We start from the raw sequence: 18,719 nt of genomic DNA on the forward strand, positions 1-18,719 counted from the left end.
TTACTCATAAGCAACACTATTTGTCAGATTACAGCTGCAAATGTGCTGAGGGACAAATACCTTAAGGGAGAAGTATTATGAGAAATCAAATAGATGGTGGTTTTATTTGTGTTTTGAAATAGATAATAAATTGAAGTAAAAAGGATTATATGGTTTGAAAAATGAAAAATCATAAACAAGGTTTGTAGACAACATATGTATAAAATGGCTATATAAATGCAAATTTCTGGGTGTTATTTGAACCATGAAATCTACAAAAAACCCTTACATTAGGCATGTAAAAGCAGAAAGAGCAAAGAATATTTCAGCGTTAGTAAAAACAAGTTAGGTGTGTTCCATGGTTTTACCATATTTAAATTAGTGAGTGTGGAGATTCAGGGAAACGCATTCAAAATCACTTTACAACTCTGAATATTACAAAAAGGAGCAACAAGGATAATTCATGAAGTGGGCCATCTGGAGGCAACAAATGTCATACTTTTAAAGTCAGACATGATAAAAAATTACTGATCTTATCAAAATCAAAACTGGTCCAAAAAATGTACAGATCAAATAATAATTTACACCACACTTCATGAGTTTCCAGTTAATTGTAAACTCATGAAGTGTTTCCAATTAACTCATACATGTCTTTGGAGTATGGAAGGAAGCCGGGATACCTGGAAATAGATGAAATCTTAACATAGAAAGATATCTGCCAGCATTTGAGTACCAGATCCTCAAAAAAAAAAATTCTTTCAATTTTCTTGAAAAAAATCAGTTTCCAAGACTTCATTTTCTGCATATGTCAAATTTGACTAAAACAAAAGGAAACTTGATCCACTCTTTTTCTGCTTCCCACTTCTGTTTCTAGAGAAACACATTTGCTGTCTGATTTCAATGCCAGCTCCTCATGTGGAGAGGAACTGGGCTTCAGTTGTCCCGAGCACTCATGATCAGCGCAGCGTGCCAGCTGCCATCAGTCTCTGATTCACTCATGCAACAACTTCTACGAGACTCCCTCATCAGTCGGACACCAGCATTCAGCACGCAGTGATGATTTCTTCAAAGGGAAATACAAAGCAAGCACTGAGTGTAACTCAGAAAAATCATAGCGACAGAAGGCTAGCACTTTAATCCTTGCTTAATTTTTGCATGCCTCAAAGTTTTTTTATTTATTTATTTTTATTTCCTTTATTTAACCAGGTAAACCCCCGTTGAGATCTAGATCTCATTTTCAAAAGGGACCTGGGCAGAAGTCTGCAATACACAGCAACCTGGTTACAAAATAAAACTAATTAATATGCACAAGTGTAAAACAATAGAAAACAATTTAAAAGCAGTGACACCGTTTAATAGAATCTCGCCTGTTTTTAAGAACCGCTCGAAATAAATCCACACTAGTTTACAAGGCTCGGCATAATATCCACTGTCTTTATTGATATGTGGATTAGTGTTTAAATGTTTAGACCACCCAATCTGTTGTTTTAAAAATGGATTGGTTGAAAACAATCTAATTTAGGTTATTACACTATCCCAGTCTGGACTAATCCAGCCCTGGGTTGATTAGATGTAACAGAGTTTGACCCAAAGTTAGATAAGGTTTAGGTCAGGTTTCTGACCAAAAGTATGAGGTGAAAGTATTTTTTATGAACTCAACAACTTTGTTGTTGTTTTTAGTGATTTTCAGATCCCTTTATTTGTTCTTTTTGCAAAAAGCTACAAATCCATCAAGTGTTTGGAAGTTTGATTATCTATGTGAGAAGAGCTGAATGTGGCTTGCAGCTTGACTGGGGTTTAATTGGCATTTTTGAAAGAACCACCACTGTCAACCTGTAGTTTACTGTAAGGTAGTGTGGCTAAAAGTCTGTGACTTGCAAGAATCATATGTGCCAACAGGAGGTCATCTTGTGATTTTGGTCTGATCAGAAGTTTTATTCTTTTATATTTCACCAGAGTCAACTAAATCTCTATGGCCAATTTAATTATGACATTATAATATAACATCATTCAGTTAAAAACGACATGTAGGATTACTTATTTTTGTAATTTTGTGTTTATGGGTATGAAATGTAAAGTGACAAAATGGCAATGTACAGGTAAAAAAAATGTATGAATTGAGACAGCACATTTTAAATAAAGCAAAAAACTATATTTCACCTTTTGAGTAGGTTAGCACATATGAACAGCAACTAAGAGCTGCTAAACTATGGAGCAAAACATTTATTGATGGTCTTCTTGTTAACTTGCGTTTTAGTGTTAAGGTTAATCAAACTAATGTTAGTTTAAGGAATATATCTTCCCACTTTAATGGCCTCTTAGGGAATTTACTTTCTTCATGTGAACCTTTAAAATTGTACCACATATACTGAGGTGCTCACATGCAAATTGCAAAAAGCCAATTGGAGTTTGCAATTAATAAGCGCCACCTAGTGTACAATAAATCTGGTTACAAATGTTCAGTAGAGATTCCCCTGTACTGCAGCTATCTTTATATGTAAATCAAATTATTTGGAAAAATTAAATAAAATGGCTTAATTATCTTTATTTTATGGATATTAGCCCTCGTGGATTTAATTCAGTTCCAATTGTTTGTCATAGAAAAGTAATAATAACAGAATCTTTGCTATATTGATTGGATTAATTTCACAAAAGGCAATGTTTGAGGTGGTTTTTAATTTCTTAATAAAAACAAGACTTTTTGAGCTTTGTGCATCACTGCTGACAGCAACAGTCACTGCTCATACTTAAACCTTCATCTCTTATGTGCATTCATATTTGTCCCAGACCAGCATTTAGTCCTTTGTGTGTGGTTATGCTACTGTTTCTTACTCATCAATAAGATATGTTCTGAATAAATTTAATTAAATATGAAAAAGAGGATATTAATGACCAGTGACAAAGCTCCTCTTGTCAGAACTGGCTTCCTTTTAACCCATTTATTCTGACATATCTTTGGTTATTTTTCAGACTCTTGAAGCACAAAAATATAAAAGCCATTTAACAATGTAATGTCATACATCAGGTTGGAATATATTGCTGAAACGGAGCGCAAAATTAGTTTATTTCTTCTCATTCACTGCCCTGTGCCACAGTATAATAAATGATTATGAATAGCACATTGTGACAATAAATCAGTTTACACACATTACAAAAACAGCTAGGTCTGGGCAATGTCTGTGTGCAACTCTCCACTGGCAAACTTTATTGAGTGTCATTGTTGTACTGGGACCCTGTCCTAGTCTTCCTTCATAACTTTTGTTATGAGGGACGTTTACAAGAATGTGTTGTTTTGCTGTTGATTTTTTTATTTTTTTTTTGTCTTAGTGCACCCTGAGGCATTCACAACAAAATAACACCCACCACATCTGTCTTAAACTCAGTTCAGCTACTTCAAGAAAACCAGGAGCTCATGGCTGAGAGTACACTTTGCTTTCAGCAGCCTGTAATCACAGAGAAACAGTGGGCTGAAATTGTGTCACTGGAGCTAATTACAGGTAATTAGACGCCAGTTGTCCGCTTCACCTAGTTTTGCTGAAAATAAAAAAAAATAGTGGGTCATCATGTTTTTTTAAGATGTGCTGCATTTATTTCTGTGGATGTGTTTAACCGAAGAAGCTGTCATGGTTTTGTGTGGACATGAGCAATGGTATCTTTCTGTAAAAGCACAAATCAGCACATTTTAATAGACGGATTTAGATGTATATCTCTCTGCCATGGCCCGGTTTGAGATTTTATTTATAATTTGCATTTCTGATATGCTGTGAAAAGATAAGATGAGGTGAAAAATATAAAGATGCAGTCAGGAGCTGATAAGTTGAGTGGTGCAAAACAAACAGTGTTCTAGTGTTATGATATTGATACTGTGAAACGTACAAAGATATCGAGCAAGTCAAAGTACAAGCTCACTCCTTCAATCCACTATCCAGATGATTTAGAGCCACCCCCATGTATAAAACCAGCATGACTTGGATATGAATAATTTTTTACTCTTCCTAATTAATTCTGATGTTTTCCAGCTTTGTGTGATTTCTTTGCAAGCAGAAAACGTCGGCAGAATATCAACACTTAGGTATCCACTCTATTTTAAATGACTATGAAACCTTTCCGATTTCAGACAAACATTCAGCTTTAGTACATGTTACCCTCTTTTCTCTCAGCCCCTTCTCCAGCCTTGCTTTAGTTTCCATTTTTATCCATACTTTTCACTTCATCTTCCGTCTCTGCTTAATGGCCTCTGTTTAGTTGTGCTCCAGTGAAGTAATGCCGTTAGTGTTGCTGCTTAGAGGTGAGTGTTCTGGGGCAGAATAAGCTGCAATATGCCTCCTATCCATTATTGATCCATGATTAACTAGAGTTCAGAGCGGGTTCTAGACTTCAGCACTGATAAAGTAGGCTTGGCAAAACTTGGAGAAAGGATATAGCTTTAGCACAACCCCAACAAACAAGACAAGCTGTGCTCTTACCCTGTTGGAAAGCAGCCAGCCAGGGTAAACTTTTTTCATAGTATTTTTGGTGGAGAGTGTGAAATGACTATAGGGTTGGTGTTAAATATGAAACAGAGGCCAAAAGTAAAAGGATCCTGTCCCCCTTTACCCTCCTTCAAAAGCTATTTCTGTCAATCGAGGAAATGCTCCACAATGCGGCATTGCAGACCCGCTGATCCTGATGCATTTTGACACTGATGGTGCTCAACATCTGACCTTTGGGCTGCGGAGTGCTCTCAGATACGCATAGCTTACGTCCCCAGCTTAACAAGGATTCATGTACAGCAAACCAACTCCAGGAGCAAAGTGCCAGGGTGCTCCTGCTCCTACAAGGGGTGAGATCTTAGCTTCTTGTTTGATTCATACGGGAGAACATTTTCAGTAGTGGCACTCCTTTGGAAGCATCAAGGCAAGCCTACAATGTTTTTTTAATCTTCTGCTTAAGACAACACTGAACTGTTTCACACTGTGTCGACCAAGCTCTTATTTCTTATTTGTGATGTTTGGTTCCTTGAAATAGCTTGCTTTGAAAGTTTGAAAATCTGGGACTATACGAACCAGCTAATAAAACATCAGAAACAAAAACATGCTTGAATGTGGCACTGGTACGAATCTCAATCTCAAGAAGAAACGAAGAAGACCTAAATTTCCTACATTTATACTCTTGGGTGTGACTACGTTGATGTTTCCCACATCAAGAGCTTTGATGGTGCTCTAACTTTAGAGTCAGAGTGAAATCTCAGCATAGCCCTGCACTTTAGCAACTTGCACTGCTCTTCAGGGCTTCATCATTAAACATTCACCGGACACACACACACACAAGAGATCATCTTGGGAGGACTTCATGTTGCCTTCACCTGTCCAGCCTTTGTTTTCTGACAGAATGTGCCTTACAGAGGACTTCACAGTTTCTGTGTGGGAGACGTTGATGGTGTAAGATCTCGTCTTGGAGCACCAAAATGATTTTTACATATTTTGATTATAATTTTTGTTCTTTTACACTTCTGGTCTGGAAAACAAATTGCTCTTTCTCATATAATAGAGTTTATATAGATCAAAAAATAAAATCAAATTCATAATTTGTCACCTTTAAGCCTAAAACAACAGCCAATAAAACAACATTCCAGAGAAAAGGAAAACATTGCAGACACAAATGTAGAATAAACCACAAAAAAAAAATAAAGCAAACATTTGTTCGGTCTCCTTGAGGTAGTCAAACAGAAAACACACTTAAACAATAAATAGTAGCAAAAAACATTTTCTTTCTTATAAGCCGACAGTCTTATAAAATCACTGCTAGTTCTTTTTACAGAAATTAAAGTTTTCTGTAAAAAGAAAATGTGCTTAGCATATTTTGGCTAATATCAATTGCCCATAGTGACTATTCAGTTGTTTATTTTGACAACTGTAGTTTTCTTAATTAGTATTCCTCCCGTTAATTATTTATAGTAGCAATAGAGCTGGCAGAACAGCATGTTTGTATGTGAGTACTCACTCTACAATATTACATATTCAAGCAAAGACTGACTTAAACTGGCTGTTTTCTTCATATGGCAACTACAGAAGTTAGCAGACTATTGTAAATTGTATTGTTTTGAGTTGCTGACAAAGTTTGAATTAAACTGGTTGTCAGGAGAAGGTTTATCTAGAAGTTATTTTCATAGTCTTTGTGCTTCCATAAGGTAATTTATACTTTTGTTGCATGTAGAAACTCCTGGAAACATCTTCTTCCTGGATCTGTCCAAATGTGTACATACTTGTGCAATACGAATCTAACAAATAATGTAAAAACATCACAAAACTTCATTTTTTAAATTTCCTGTTGACAATATTTTTAGTAAATTTTGATTTGGAATTATTGTCTTCAGGGAAACTGAAGTGGCTGAGTAGATGACAGTTTTTCCACCCAGATTTTATGACATCTGACCTCATCTTTGAAAAGCTTACTGTGTTCTTGCTGATGGGGAGTTGAGCGCTTTGAGGTCGAGTACATGTAAGTTGACGGGGCCATCGGTCTTTAGATTTGTTGTGACCTGTGAGTTGTTTACCTACTCAGCCATCACGTGAGTCATTGTGGTCACCTGAATGCCGGGGATAGTAAACAGTCTGAACTGAAGAAACTTTTTAGATGAGGATTGAAATATTAAATCCTTAGCTATTAAAAACGTAGTCTCAGGTTCTATTATCTTAATGACTTTAAACGTGATTGTCGGCCATATTTCATAGTTTAACTTTGTAAATAGACAAGTCACTTTTACTGTGACTTTGCTACTGTCTGTCAGCTAAGCGTGTTACGGATTTGTGGCACAAAAGCTCAGACCTCATTAAATTTTAACGATGTTTTGGAAATAGTCGGGGCAGTTTTTCTTACTTTCCTCTATGGTTGTGAATTACAACTATGCCTTGATATGCAATTATTTCCTGCGTTGGCAGGTTGGAGCAATGTGTGGAATGAAAACAGTTCTTGCTCACTTTTTGTGAATTCAATGCTCGGGTCAATTTCCAAGGGCAACATGTAGACTCCAGCTATAATCATCTAATTAGTGAGAGTTTGAGTTTTCCAATTAGCATTCAACCTTGAAGTTTCATACAGAGACAAAACTCACCATCTGTCAGCACAATGCAGGGCAGCTCTCTGTGATGGTGATGCACTCACAGCCCTCTAACTGTGTTTGTTTTGGCTGCAGGAACTTCTACTACATCACCATGCTGCGAGACCCAGTATCCCGCTACCTGAGTGAGTGGAAACATGTCCAGAGAGGAGCCACATGGAAGACGGCTCTCCATATGTGCGATGGACGCTCACCCACCCAGGACGAGCTGCCCACCTGCTACAGCGGTGACGACTGGTCCGGTGTCACCCTGAAAGAGTTCATGAACTGTCAGTCAAACCTGGCCAACAACCGCCAAGTCCGCATGCTGGCTGACCTGAGCCTGGTGGGCTGCTACAACATGTCCTCAATGAATGAGAGCCAGCGCAACCACATCCTTTTGAGCAGCGCCATGAGCAACCTGAAGAACATGGCTTTCTACGGTCTGACTGAGTTCCAGCGCAAGACGCAATACCTGTTTGAGCGGACGTTCAGCCTGCGCTTCATCTCCGCCTTCACGCAGATCAACAGCACGCGGGCGGCCAACGTGGACCTGAGTGAGGCCGTGCGCAGGCGCATCGAGGAGCTCAACTTCCTGGATGTTCAGCTGTACGAGTATGCAAAGGACCTGTTCCTCCAACGGTTCCAGTACACCCGGCAGAGGGAGCACCAAGAGGTGCGATTGAAGAGGCGCGAGGAGAGACGCTGGTTGAGGGAGCAAAGGGACCAGGGCAGACCATGGCCGTCCAAACACAAAGGAAGCGGGAAGGGAGATGGAGACGTATTTGAGAAGGAAACTGAAAACGACCTGCCCACCACCACTGAGGACTATACAAGCCAAGTGGCACGTTGGTGAGGCTTTGTCTAACAGAGAGCTGCAACAAACTCTCTTGTACATCTTGAGAGTCTCTTTGTTCTTCACCATTGTTCTGTCTTATGCATTTATCTGTTTTGTTTGGTATGGGAGCTTTGTTTCTTTTAGAAAGAAAATGCATTCTTTCTGTCTCTGAGAGCCTTTAGTGTCTTAAATTTATTAAAGCTGTTCATAAATTGTCTCATTTAACTACTGCCTTAGTTTTACTTTGCAAAATGATAGAGTGAACAAAAAGAAAATCCTGACTGCATTGATTTTAATATCCACAAAAAGGTTATGAATATGTTGGAAGTTATTATTGGTGTTCAAACTGTTTTCGCTCCAGTGACTTTATATTTTTGAGTAAGAGTTCCAGACATCATAAATAGATGGAGATGCCTTGAGCATGAGTTTTTAATGCGTTACAAACACAAAGTGGAATATGTGAATTTATCAGAGAGCAGCAGAGCATTTCTTGAATCTGATCTTCACTGCCCAGATTTGTCCAAACAACTGGTGAGTCGACCAACAATTGAAATTTAACAATAAGCTGGTAGATAGAAATGGGGGAGGGAAATTGCAGCTCAAGTTGGGTCTGTGTGTGGCTTTCTCTTGTGCACTTTATTTTATGTTGCCCATAAAAAAAATTAACAGTATTTGTTATAATTTAGAACACTCAAGGAAATTGGACTATTTTCAACAATACAAATGACAGAAATCAGAGATGTCCCAATCAGGGCATTTTCAATTGACAGGTATCAGAGCTTGTGACTCAACTCAACTAGTAAATACTGCCTATGATTTTATCAGCCCTAAGCGAGCCTCCAGCAGCAATTTTCAGAAGTTTCTTTTTAAATTTATTCTCTCCTTTTTATGTGCATGGCTTGCAAGTTTTAATGCTATACACATTGTTTTCTTCTAAACAAATTTGAGTTTTCCCTACTAATGTAGGTCGGTTTTGCCCCCCACAATGACTTTCAGAGTGAATGACAGAATATACGGGCCACTGCAGCTTCCTGTTTCTCTGGTCCTGACCTACATGTATGCTCAGCTGTCGGGGCAGAAAAAAACAAAACCTTGGAGAACTATTCTTTTAATTTCATGACCCTCAAAGAAAAATGACAGTTAATGAAAAAATATAACTTTTTCAGTCCTGTTGTCCTTTTTTTGCCTCATGATTAATACGTAGAATCTGCATTGAAATTTTATGAGTCATATCAAAGCAGGGTAAACATGCTAGCATAAGCCTAGATCTGCAGCAAACTGCTGCACACGCACATTTAAAGGAGGAAGATTGCGATTAGTGAGCTAGTTAAGTGGGATACAATCACATTGCTAATGGAATACCAATGATATGTAGTGCTGCTTGTTGGTCATTCAATCCTTTGCTATTTTGCAACGGTGTAGCTTTGGTTATGTTTTTCTGGATACAAAACATATTGAACCAACACTTTGATAGGGGACCATAAAGTAAAAGCTACCGAGTTTTTGAGAAAATTCATGGCTTTCACAAGCAGCAGTCTAGACTAGGTGCCCACTGATCAGATATGAGCAAATGCCTATTCTTATATGACTTCTCATTTTGGCAGCAAATAAAAATCTTGATTAGGACATTGATAACAGAAATCCTATTTTATCTGAAAGTCTTAAAGGCTGTGCATGGTCAGGTTGACGTGCTGAATTCTGTTCTCAATGCAGCGTCATTTTGTCCTCAGCCTCATGTCGTCCATTACTTGTCACAACCGCCCTGACAAATCTTTCACCCCCTAACTATTGTGGGATTGGTCAGAATGTTATGGTTGTGTTTGTTTATGCAGAAAACAGTTCCAAATACTCACCATCCTAAAGCAGGTTTTTCAGTCAGAGAGCAGAATGGATAGTTGAGAGAAGCAATTGTCAGAGACCGTGAGAAAGTACGTACCAAAACATATTCCAGGCGGAGTTTAGTGACCAAGACACTAAACTCCCCCTGCTCAGTTTTCTGGTCCATCACAGCCGCGAACATCCCAGCGATGCCTTCTGTTCTTCTTTAGCTTTTGACAATATGGACAATAAAATGAAATGTTTTAACTCATCAATGATTATTTCCTCCGCTTCTGTTTACTTTACTGTTTTTAACCAGACATACGACAAAACACCAGGACGTGTAGCTGATGCAGCGGGAGGGGTATCACAGGAGCTCATTTCAGTGTATCTTGTGGATCTTGAATGGTCTCTGCGAAAACGGATGTCCCACCTTCACAGATGTCAACCACGTGACCGGACTTCGACTGTTTGACCATACTGGGCCCTTTAATTAAATAACAGATGGTTGCGTGTCACAGAAACACAGTATATTTAGAACTGCAGAGAGTTTCAGAATATAAATTTTGCACTTTAATAAGCTCTGGCTGATTTAATAAAAATCTCTTCTGAGTCACTGAAGTCAACATGTCTTTCTTGAATAATTTTCTGACCACCAGTATTTTGGTACTGGATCTTTTTGAATTTGGAAATCCTAATTCCAAAATGGACATCTTTCTGATATTTCTTTCTTATACTTTTTTGATGTGACTTTAGTGAGAGTCACATCATAAAAGGCATAAAAAGGCTCTTTCAGGGATCTGATCCAAGTTCTGTCACTCAAAATATTGCCCATTTTCATCTACTTGCAGAAAAGGCAAACTAAACAATTCAGACAAAAGATGTACTGTTTTGAGTCTAATGTTTTTTTAAAGACAATATTGTTTGCATGTACCAAATTATTCAAAAATGTGTATGCCAATTTTTTTGCTGTTATTTTCAAACAGTTTTCTAATGCACAATGTGTGGTATGTTACTAACAGAATAACTTCTGTCTGGTCCATGCATGTTTTTGTAATTTGATGTTCACTATGAATGCAGGAATGATTCTTATTGAATCATTCAGGTTCATAAACAAAACAAAACAAACAAAAAAACAGCCCTACCAGTAAAGATGGTAGGGGTGTTTTACTCACAATTTAGTAAAACTGACATTTTTTTAAAGCACTTATCATCATCCCAACTTATCAACATTTTAGATTAGCATTTTTCTTCTGGTCCATCTGTTTATTTTGTGGTTAATAAGAAATTGGACTACTTTTGAGGGATACAGAAGAAACCTCCAATAGCCACAGTGTACATTCATTGATGGCCAGAAGAATGGAGCAAAAAATCTGCCTATTATTTATTTAAATTTTTTTTTTGGCATATTTGTTTTTAACATCTACACATATAAGAAAAATTAAACCAAAATTAAATGTTTACCTGTTTTGATCACTAAATAATAAAAATGTGCTTCATTTTGTCGTATTTTGGATTTTAAAATTAAAATAATATAAACACTTTTGGCGAGAACATCCAGTTGCCAAGAAATGCACAGATCTGTTCTCTACCTGTAACTTTTGTCAAGCGTTGTACTTGTTGTGAAAAAGAAAAAAACAAACAATTAAATGGTACAAGAGTGGTAAGCTGGTTCTTTTTGGCAGAGTTGATAGATATTTGATAAACAATGAATGTGATGAGTTGGGTAAATGTTGGTGGTATGTGGCCTGACTGGGAATGAGATGATCAGTATTCAGTTGTCATGCCCCTCCCCTGTCACACTGGCTGCTTCTTACATATTTGTAGAGCTGACGGCGTCTGTGCTGTGGGCACCGAGATCGCTCTGATGGAAGCAGAGAGCCAGAACTCAAAGACAAAGCCTGAGAGAAGATGGTTGAAGAAAATAAAACATTTCTGTCACTTCTTTGTGTCTGATAGTTTCCGGCCCCTCAAAGCTTGTTTTTATCTGCTTCAAAAGGCTTTAGTGGCCTTTGTGCTTTTATGTGTCTTATCTCATGCTCACTCACAGCTCATGCATATAAAATTAAATGTATGCTAAATGTCAGCTCAGATATCTGCTGCTATTATGTTAATGCAATTTGTCACGTTTTTTTTTTCTTCCTGATTGCACTTTCTCATGAAATACCTCATGTTGCACCGTTTTGCTTAATCTCGCTCCATCTTGTCTGAATGATTCATCGAGTCGTTGCAGAGCATGTGTTGAATGAATATTTTGTCAGCTAATGGGAAGGCGTACATGTATATGCACCTGCTGGTATGGAAGCACTTACATCAGCAGCGGGTAAAAAGAGGAGGAAGTGTGTTGCACATTCTGAATACTCGAACTCAAGTGTTTCAAGTGTAGCTCACAACATTATAGGACAGTTCTGTGCATGAAGAATAAAACTCAGAGGCATTATTCTTTTGAGATAGACTTTAAATATTTCTATCAGTGTAACTCAGTTAGCAGGATACAGACTTGTTTTCCTGTCTTTGAAAAAATAGGAAAACAATTTATCTCTGCAAAAAGCAGTCAAAGCAGTTTCTTTCTTTCTTTTTTGGTAAAATGATTACTTTTAAACTTTAAAGCTTCACTGTGCAGAATCTAGAGCTATCTTGTGGTAGACCTGCAGGGGAATATCCCATTGCCTGAGTGAGGATAAAGTCGTCTACATGTCCAAGTACAATAATGTTGGAAAAGAAAGTGGACAAAAGTTAAAATTTCTGGAGCATGTCTAATTTGTTCACATGGTGCTACAAAAAAGCATGACGATGCAGGACTAACACGAGATAGGATGAGTCAAAATCACGTGTTCTGCCAGTTAAAACATTTGTGAAGACTGATAATCAGCAGTCTACCACTTGTGAATTTTCCCTCCAAACTCATATTATTGTATATGTGTTGTATTGTTCTGAAGTTTGCAGACGGTTTTAATCTGATAAAATAAGCTTGTTGAGGTCAACATATGTGGGAATCACCTTACTGAGGAAAAATTATGATATCTTTGATGATACTTTAGCTGAAATAACTTGATTCTTTCTCTGCCATCAGTCTGAGAAAGGTTTGACACACTCCTTTCTTTCAGCTGTTTCAGAGTGTATAACATATTTCAAGTTTGGGTCTTTGTCTATATTCTCCCTGATAAAGCCTCAGCCTCGCCTTCATGTTTTTCTTAGAGAGCAAATGTTTCCTCACTTTACATCCCACGAAAGTTAAATTGGTACAGTCTCATTTTGATTCTACACTTATCCACTTTCATAGAAACATGAGTAAGAGTCTTCTGTAGGTCCAGTTATAATATTTTTGAAAACATGTATTTTGGCATCTTGCAGTCTGAACTTGCTCTGATAACCAAACCTCTGCATGTTGGCAGCCGTTTTCATTGTCTTCACTTGTAGAAAGTTTCATAGGGAAGTCACAGGACAACAGAACAAAACATAGTAAAAACCAAAACCTACATTTATCTCTAAAAGGTTTTAACAAAAACTGGAGTAGATATATAAAAAAAAGCTGCCATTGTCTAATGGAAACTTCTTATGATTATCATAATCAGCTATTGCTCCAGACTACTTTAATAAATGTAAAGAAAATCTGCTTCCTTTAAATAAATTAAGTGTGTAAAGAAACTGCTCAAAATTCTTACACAGGACTGTAGTTCTGTTTTTGTTTGTGTCAGGCAGTTTGTGGGGCTCTTGGCTTACTTTCTGCCAAAACGACATGCAGCCTCTCTGGCATAACGCCTCAAGGACATCCTCCTCAAGCAGCCAGTCAGAATGACATTTTATTAGTCTGTGATTATTTTTGCTTGCAGGAAACTGATGGCTGATAAGCAAGGAATCAATGTTTGCCAATGGATCTCTGATGCTCCAACACACCATGCATACGTATGTGTATATAAGTGTGTTCATGGGAACCAAAACCTAAAAATGAAAACACTTATTCAGTCAATAAACATTTGATGTCTTTTATACAAGATCTTTTTTCTGTTACCATCATAAAACCACAGCATGATGTTGAATTTGCTGTATGTCACTTCCGTGGCTTTTGCAAATTATACCTTGAATGATTTCTTTTAATAAGAGAAATGTAAGTCACAAAATGATGTAAATAAAGTCATAAAGAGAAGCAGATGTGAGACATGTCACTCTGTGGGGAGGGTTTAATGAAGTTGTACTGCCACTCCATGAAAGCGAATCTCCCTGATGGTCTGATTTATCTGTTTAATTTAAAGGATTTTAACTGCTGCTGAGGAATGGCTTTGTCTGACTGTAATTGGTTACATCTCAAGAGAGATTTCTCTCTGTTTTATCTGTACATAATAAAGCCTTGCGATGAAAAGAAGTATAAAAGCATTTTTGTGAATTTATTCTGCCTCTTTTTCCTGTCGGAAAATAAAAGGAAAAGAATAACGTTGTTTTGGTTCTCTATGGAAGAACAGCCTGCACTAAACAGCCGTGTTATTATGAAATGTTTGACAATAAAAGTTCTTAAACTTGGTCATATTTTGTCACACCACAATCACAAACTTCATGGTACTTGACTTGTATTTTATGTGATAGATGTAGTAGCAGAAAGTAGAGAATAATTGTGAAGTAGAAGAAAAATAACAGATGGCTTGCAAAAGGGTTTACATGTAAAAATGTGGAAAGCACATGTATTAAGCAACCGTTACTTTGATTTTCGGAAATAACAGATTAGACCAAATTTAAACTTTTGGTATCCTCACAAACTGCTATGTGTGTCAGAAAACTAATACTATACGTATATAGTATTAGTTTTTATATTGTCATATTGACACATAGTGGTAGCATCATCATAATGTGGGAATACTTTTCTTCGAAACGAACGGCAGCTAAATACAGTGAAAATCCTGCAAGAAAAGGATTATGATATATCAAATAGTACTTATATGTCACAACCATCCATTCAAAGTTCAAATCTACATCTAGCCACAAATTATTATCCAGACTTGAAAACTGATGATAGAGACATATGATGACAGCGGTAACTATGGCAGAAGTTGAATCTGGAAGAGTCAGAACAAATACACACCACACTTTTCAGATTTTTCTAAATCATCTTCCTTACACCATGAAGGTCTATCATATAAAATCCTGATAAAATACAGTGCAGTTGCAAATGTATACTGTCAAAATGGCACGATTAGTTTTATTAGTCAGTGTCCAGACTGTACATTTCTATGAGGCTTAAGCAAGGTAATCTCTGTATCTCATTTGAATTTCTCCAACATATTTGACAGGAAATATTGCCTTCTAGAGATTATTTCTCAATAATCTAAATTAAAACACACTGAGTAAAATCCTGTTGATACATAGATCTACAGTGTGTTCTTGTATGAAGAAATTCTGCTTTTCCAAAGCTGAAGACACAGAAGCTCCTTCACATGCCCCATTATACATAGTTAGTCCCTCTGCCGTTGCTGACTTGGCTTGATATGTTCTGAAACACAGTATATATTCCAGGTTAGTCTCCAACATGCTCAGCTTTCTGCTTTCCCTCAGGTTAAATGGCTAGAACTGCCAGCTCAGCATGTCTGCTGGTGACTGCGGCAACATTTTTTCTTTTGTTTTCGTCCAGATGGCATCACCTTGTCAGTGACAGTTACAGTCAAGGATTAACCTTAGGAAGTGTATAAGCACTTAAAAACTATGTGGCTAAGCTGTTCATATTGATATTGTTTTTCTTGTATTTTATGATATTTCCAAAAATGAGGATTTGATTTTAGATAGAGAAATTATATTAGCTTTATGTGGAAAAACTTTCACATTTTGCTGTGCTATTAGTGAGTGATGAAAATAAGTATTTAAAAAATCCAAAAAAGAAAATGTATTAGTTTATTCCAAATTTACCTGAACTCCACATTGTTTCTCTCAGGATTGGTGGATTTATTTTAATCATTGGTTAATACTATGTAAATCCCATAATAACCCCAGTCAATCCAAGTTTTATCATCCAAGAAGAGTTAAAATTACACTGACTACAGATCTAATTGCACTACTAATCCACAGTAATTTTATCCAAGGCTTTTGTTTTGCAAAGTTACAATCCTGAACTTTGCAGGATTGGAAAGTTCAGGATTGAAATGAGGATATTAGGGGGGATGGGGGAGGGGGGGGGGTTCCCGGCACCTTAGTGCATTTCTCCAAGTACAATTATCATAACGTAGTTCAACTTTAGTTACTAGTGCACATCACATTAACTGTTTCTCAATCATTCTAAGAAACTGCAAATGTGCTTGCACATCCATCAAATGTTTCCATACATTTCTCTACTGCTTTTGGAGATTCTCATTTGCTTTTGTCATTTCCATCAAAATCAACAATGCTTATCAACCATTAAAGTCCTCGTTTTAATGGTTGAGTCAAAAATGTCAGTTTTGCAATAGCTGTGTAAATTGTATCTAGAGCTGAACATTTTCAGGTAGTGTCACCAAGATCTGATTATATTGCACTGGAAAATGCAGAGTGTAATGTCAAAAAACATGTTCAAGCAATTTGCTCGTTTTGTTCATAAACATGATGCCAGGATTTCTATTTTGCTGACATTAACATTGTCATCGACATGAATTGTTAGTGAGGAATGGACTGAGTAGACTACATGCTTTTGCCAATTAGCAATCAGGTTTTGGACTTTAATTGGTTTGAGAAATGCACTAGCTGTTGTGCAAAAGTTAAGACTGATGTGAGAAATGCACCAAAGCGCCCGGAAAAAGTTATAACGGAGAATGTAAACGATGAAATCATAGTTAAGATATGACTGCCATCTTGTGGCCAAATATGGTAAATGCTGCTAATCTGTTCTAATCTTTTCTTTTCTAATCTCTTCTATAATAGTCAAATAATAACTAAACACACATATTAGATCTTATTTACTTAAGTAGTTTAGTAGTCATACTAAAGTTATTATGAATGATAATAAAATTTAGAGAATTTAAAAATTAATTTTAAAGTGCATTTCAGCAACAAGGCAGTTCAGTCTTTAGGTGATAAAAACACAAAAATACAAAGTTATAAAAGGCACCACACAGTCAACAACTGAGAAAACCAGAAAACATTATACATTTTGTCAAGTACCATCGTCAAATATGTTGGTCATTGTTTGATTTATTATGGTTCAAAAGCAACGCTGAACAGGTGGAGTTTTAATCTAAACAAGTTTTAATCTAACAATCAGTGATAAGGTCAAATGAATGAAAGCATAGGTTGCTGCTTTCTCTTTGTTTTTATATCTGATTCACTTTGACAGTGACATTTTCCTCAAAGGGAGCAATATGGTGACCTTTCTTTGTGGCACTCAGTGCCACATTTCCAGTTTGAGATCTGTCACTGTGACAGATCAGATAAAGCTCCTCTGTGGCCTCGAGAGGCCTGAAAAAAGCAAAGGAAGGAGAAAATAGTGGTGACTGTTTCAGTTTGTGACAAGTGATGTAAACTCTATGAAGCCAACTTTTATGTGAGAAAAACAATATTCCAACACAATTCCGCAACACTAGTTTTTTTAAACCAGGCTCAGTTAATAATTCAAGATGCTATATGTAAAAAAAAAAAGATGATACATTTTTTAAATAGGTAAAGTTGCTAAAAACATACTCAGATAAGAGTAGTACTATTTCAGCAACATATTTTTACTCAAGTAAAAGTAGAAAGTAATCATTCAAACAATTACCCAAGTAGGACTAAAATGTGTTCAGTAAAAATTCAACTTGTGTACCGAGTACTGTTCTGGTCAGATTTAAGAAGAAAGAAGAAACAAATCTCAGTTTTTCACAAAATAAAACATTTGACAACAGTTAACGTAAGCATGTGTTGAATAAACAAACTGTTAGCAGTATGCTGATTTGACCTCCAACAGTCAGAAAATAACATCAGAACAATGAAGCTTGTTTACAACCCAAAAGTTTTACCAGATGTGCTTATGTGTCTGATGCATTCTGGTTCTTGTTTGTCATTCTGTTAAGTAACTCGAGCAAGAAAATGTACTCAACTAAGAGCAAAAGTAAATAGTATGCAACTGTAAAATTCCTGCTAGAAGAATATTCTTTTTAAAATAATTCTCAAATTAATTTACCCAAGTATAGATACCTAGTTACTATCCACAATTAAGCATTTATCTAAAAACATTAAATATTTTATTTTGTTGCAAAGTGGGACATAGAGACAGCAAACAGAGTCTTCAAAGCATTTTAATGACATAGTAGAAAGCAATTGTTACTAGTATTCTACCTAATGAAACTCAGGAAAGATTGGAGTATATATAAGATTTTACCCCAATTTATTTCTGATAACTCAACACTTGAAATCCAGTGTGGCCAACTGTCTTTAGTAAAAAGAGTACTTTGTGTAATATAGTCTTAATATTAATTCAGTTGTTCTTTGACAGCCTCAGAGATTTGTTCAGATCACAGGACAGCAACGTTATGGAGGGTCTTCTGGTCAGAAAAGCCAAAGCTTTTTGGCCTACATTGAAACGCCATGTGCAATTGACTGCATGTGCTCAATGGATAATAATACCAATAATATGCCATAATTTTAACACTTTTATTTGTGGATAAAAACTTAAAAAACTATGTCTACTTTATTCATCGTTAAGTAACATTGTGACCGCTTATCATACGAAATCCCTTTTGAAATACAAAAATTCAACAAAATGCGTAAAATTTCAAGAATTATAAATTCTTTGCAAGTACTGATCTGTATGTCAGTCGGTGTAGTACTGCTGATTACTTAGCAAAACTGCTTGTCAGCTAGTCTTTTCGAGGTCTCGACATTTTGTCATTTTAAATACGATCTGCTTTCTAGGAATCTGGGAGAAAAGCAACGTTGGTCATTTGTACAGTTAACATATAGTATCAGGTAAATAAAATAGTGATTGGAGGCAATTCAAACCTCTGCACAATACAGTGATATTTTTGCATTTTATGAGACAATATTGCTCCTCCTCTGTGTCTGTCTATCTCCTGCCTG

General features: G+C 36.6%; 1 protein-coding gene across 2 annotated transcripts in view; it reads left to right on the forward strand.

The window, feature by feature from the left end:
* The window catches only part of hs6st3 (heparan sulfate 6-O-sulfotransferase 3), a 73,446-nt gene extending 62,288 nt beyond the window's left edge, over positions 1-11,158 (forward strand). Inside the window, exons 2-3 of one of the 2 annotated variants that reach the window (XM_023337004.1) lie at positions 7,154-7,909; positions 10,033-11,158. In XM_023337004.1, coding sequence (XP_023192772.1) covers positions 7,154-7,909; position 10,033 — 757 coding nt within the window. In that variant the 3' untranslated portion in view covers positions 10,034-11,158. Of the gene's footprint in view, positions 1-7,153 lie in introns of both variants that reach the window. The other variant, XM_005799391.2, reaches the window with a different exon arrangement.
* The last annotated feature ends 7,561 nt before the right edge of the window (positions 11,159-18,719 follow it).

Source organism: Xiphophorus maculatus, chromosome 7 (assembly GCF_002775205.1).
Source record: "Xiphophorus maculatus strain JP 163 A chromosome 7, X_maculatus-5.0-male, whole genome shotgun sequence".
NCBI lineage: Eukaryota > Metazoa > Chordata > Actinopteri > Cyprinodontiformes > Poeciliidae > Xiphophorus > Xiphophorus maculatus.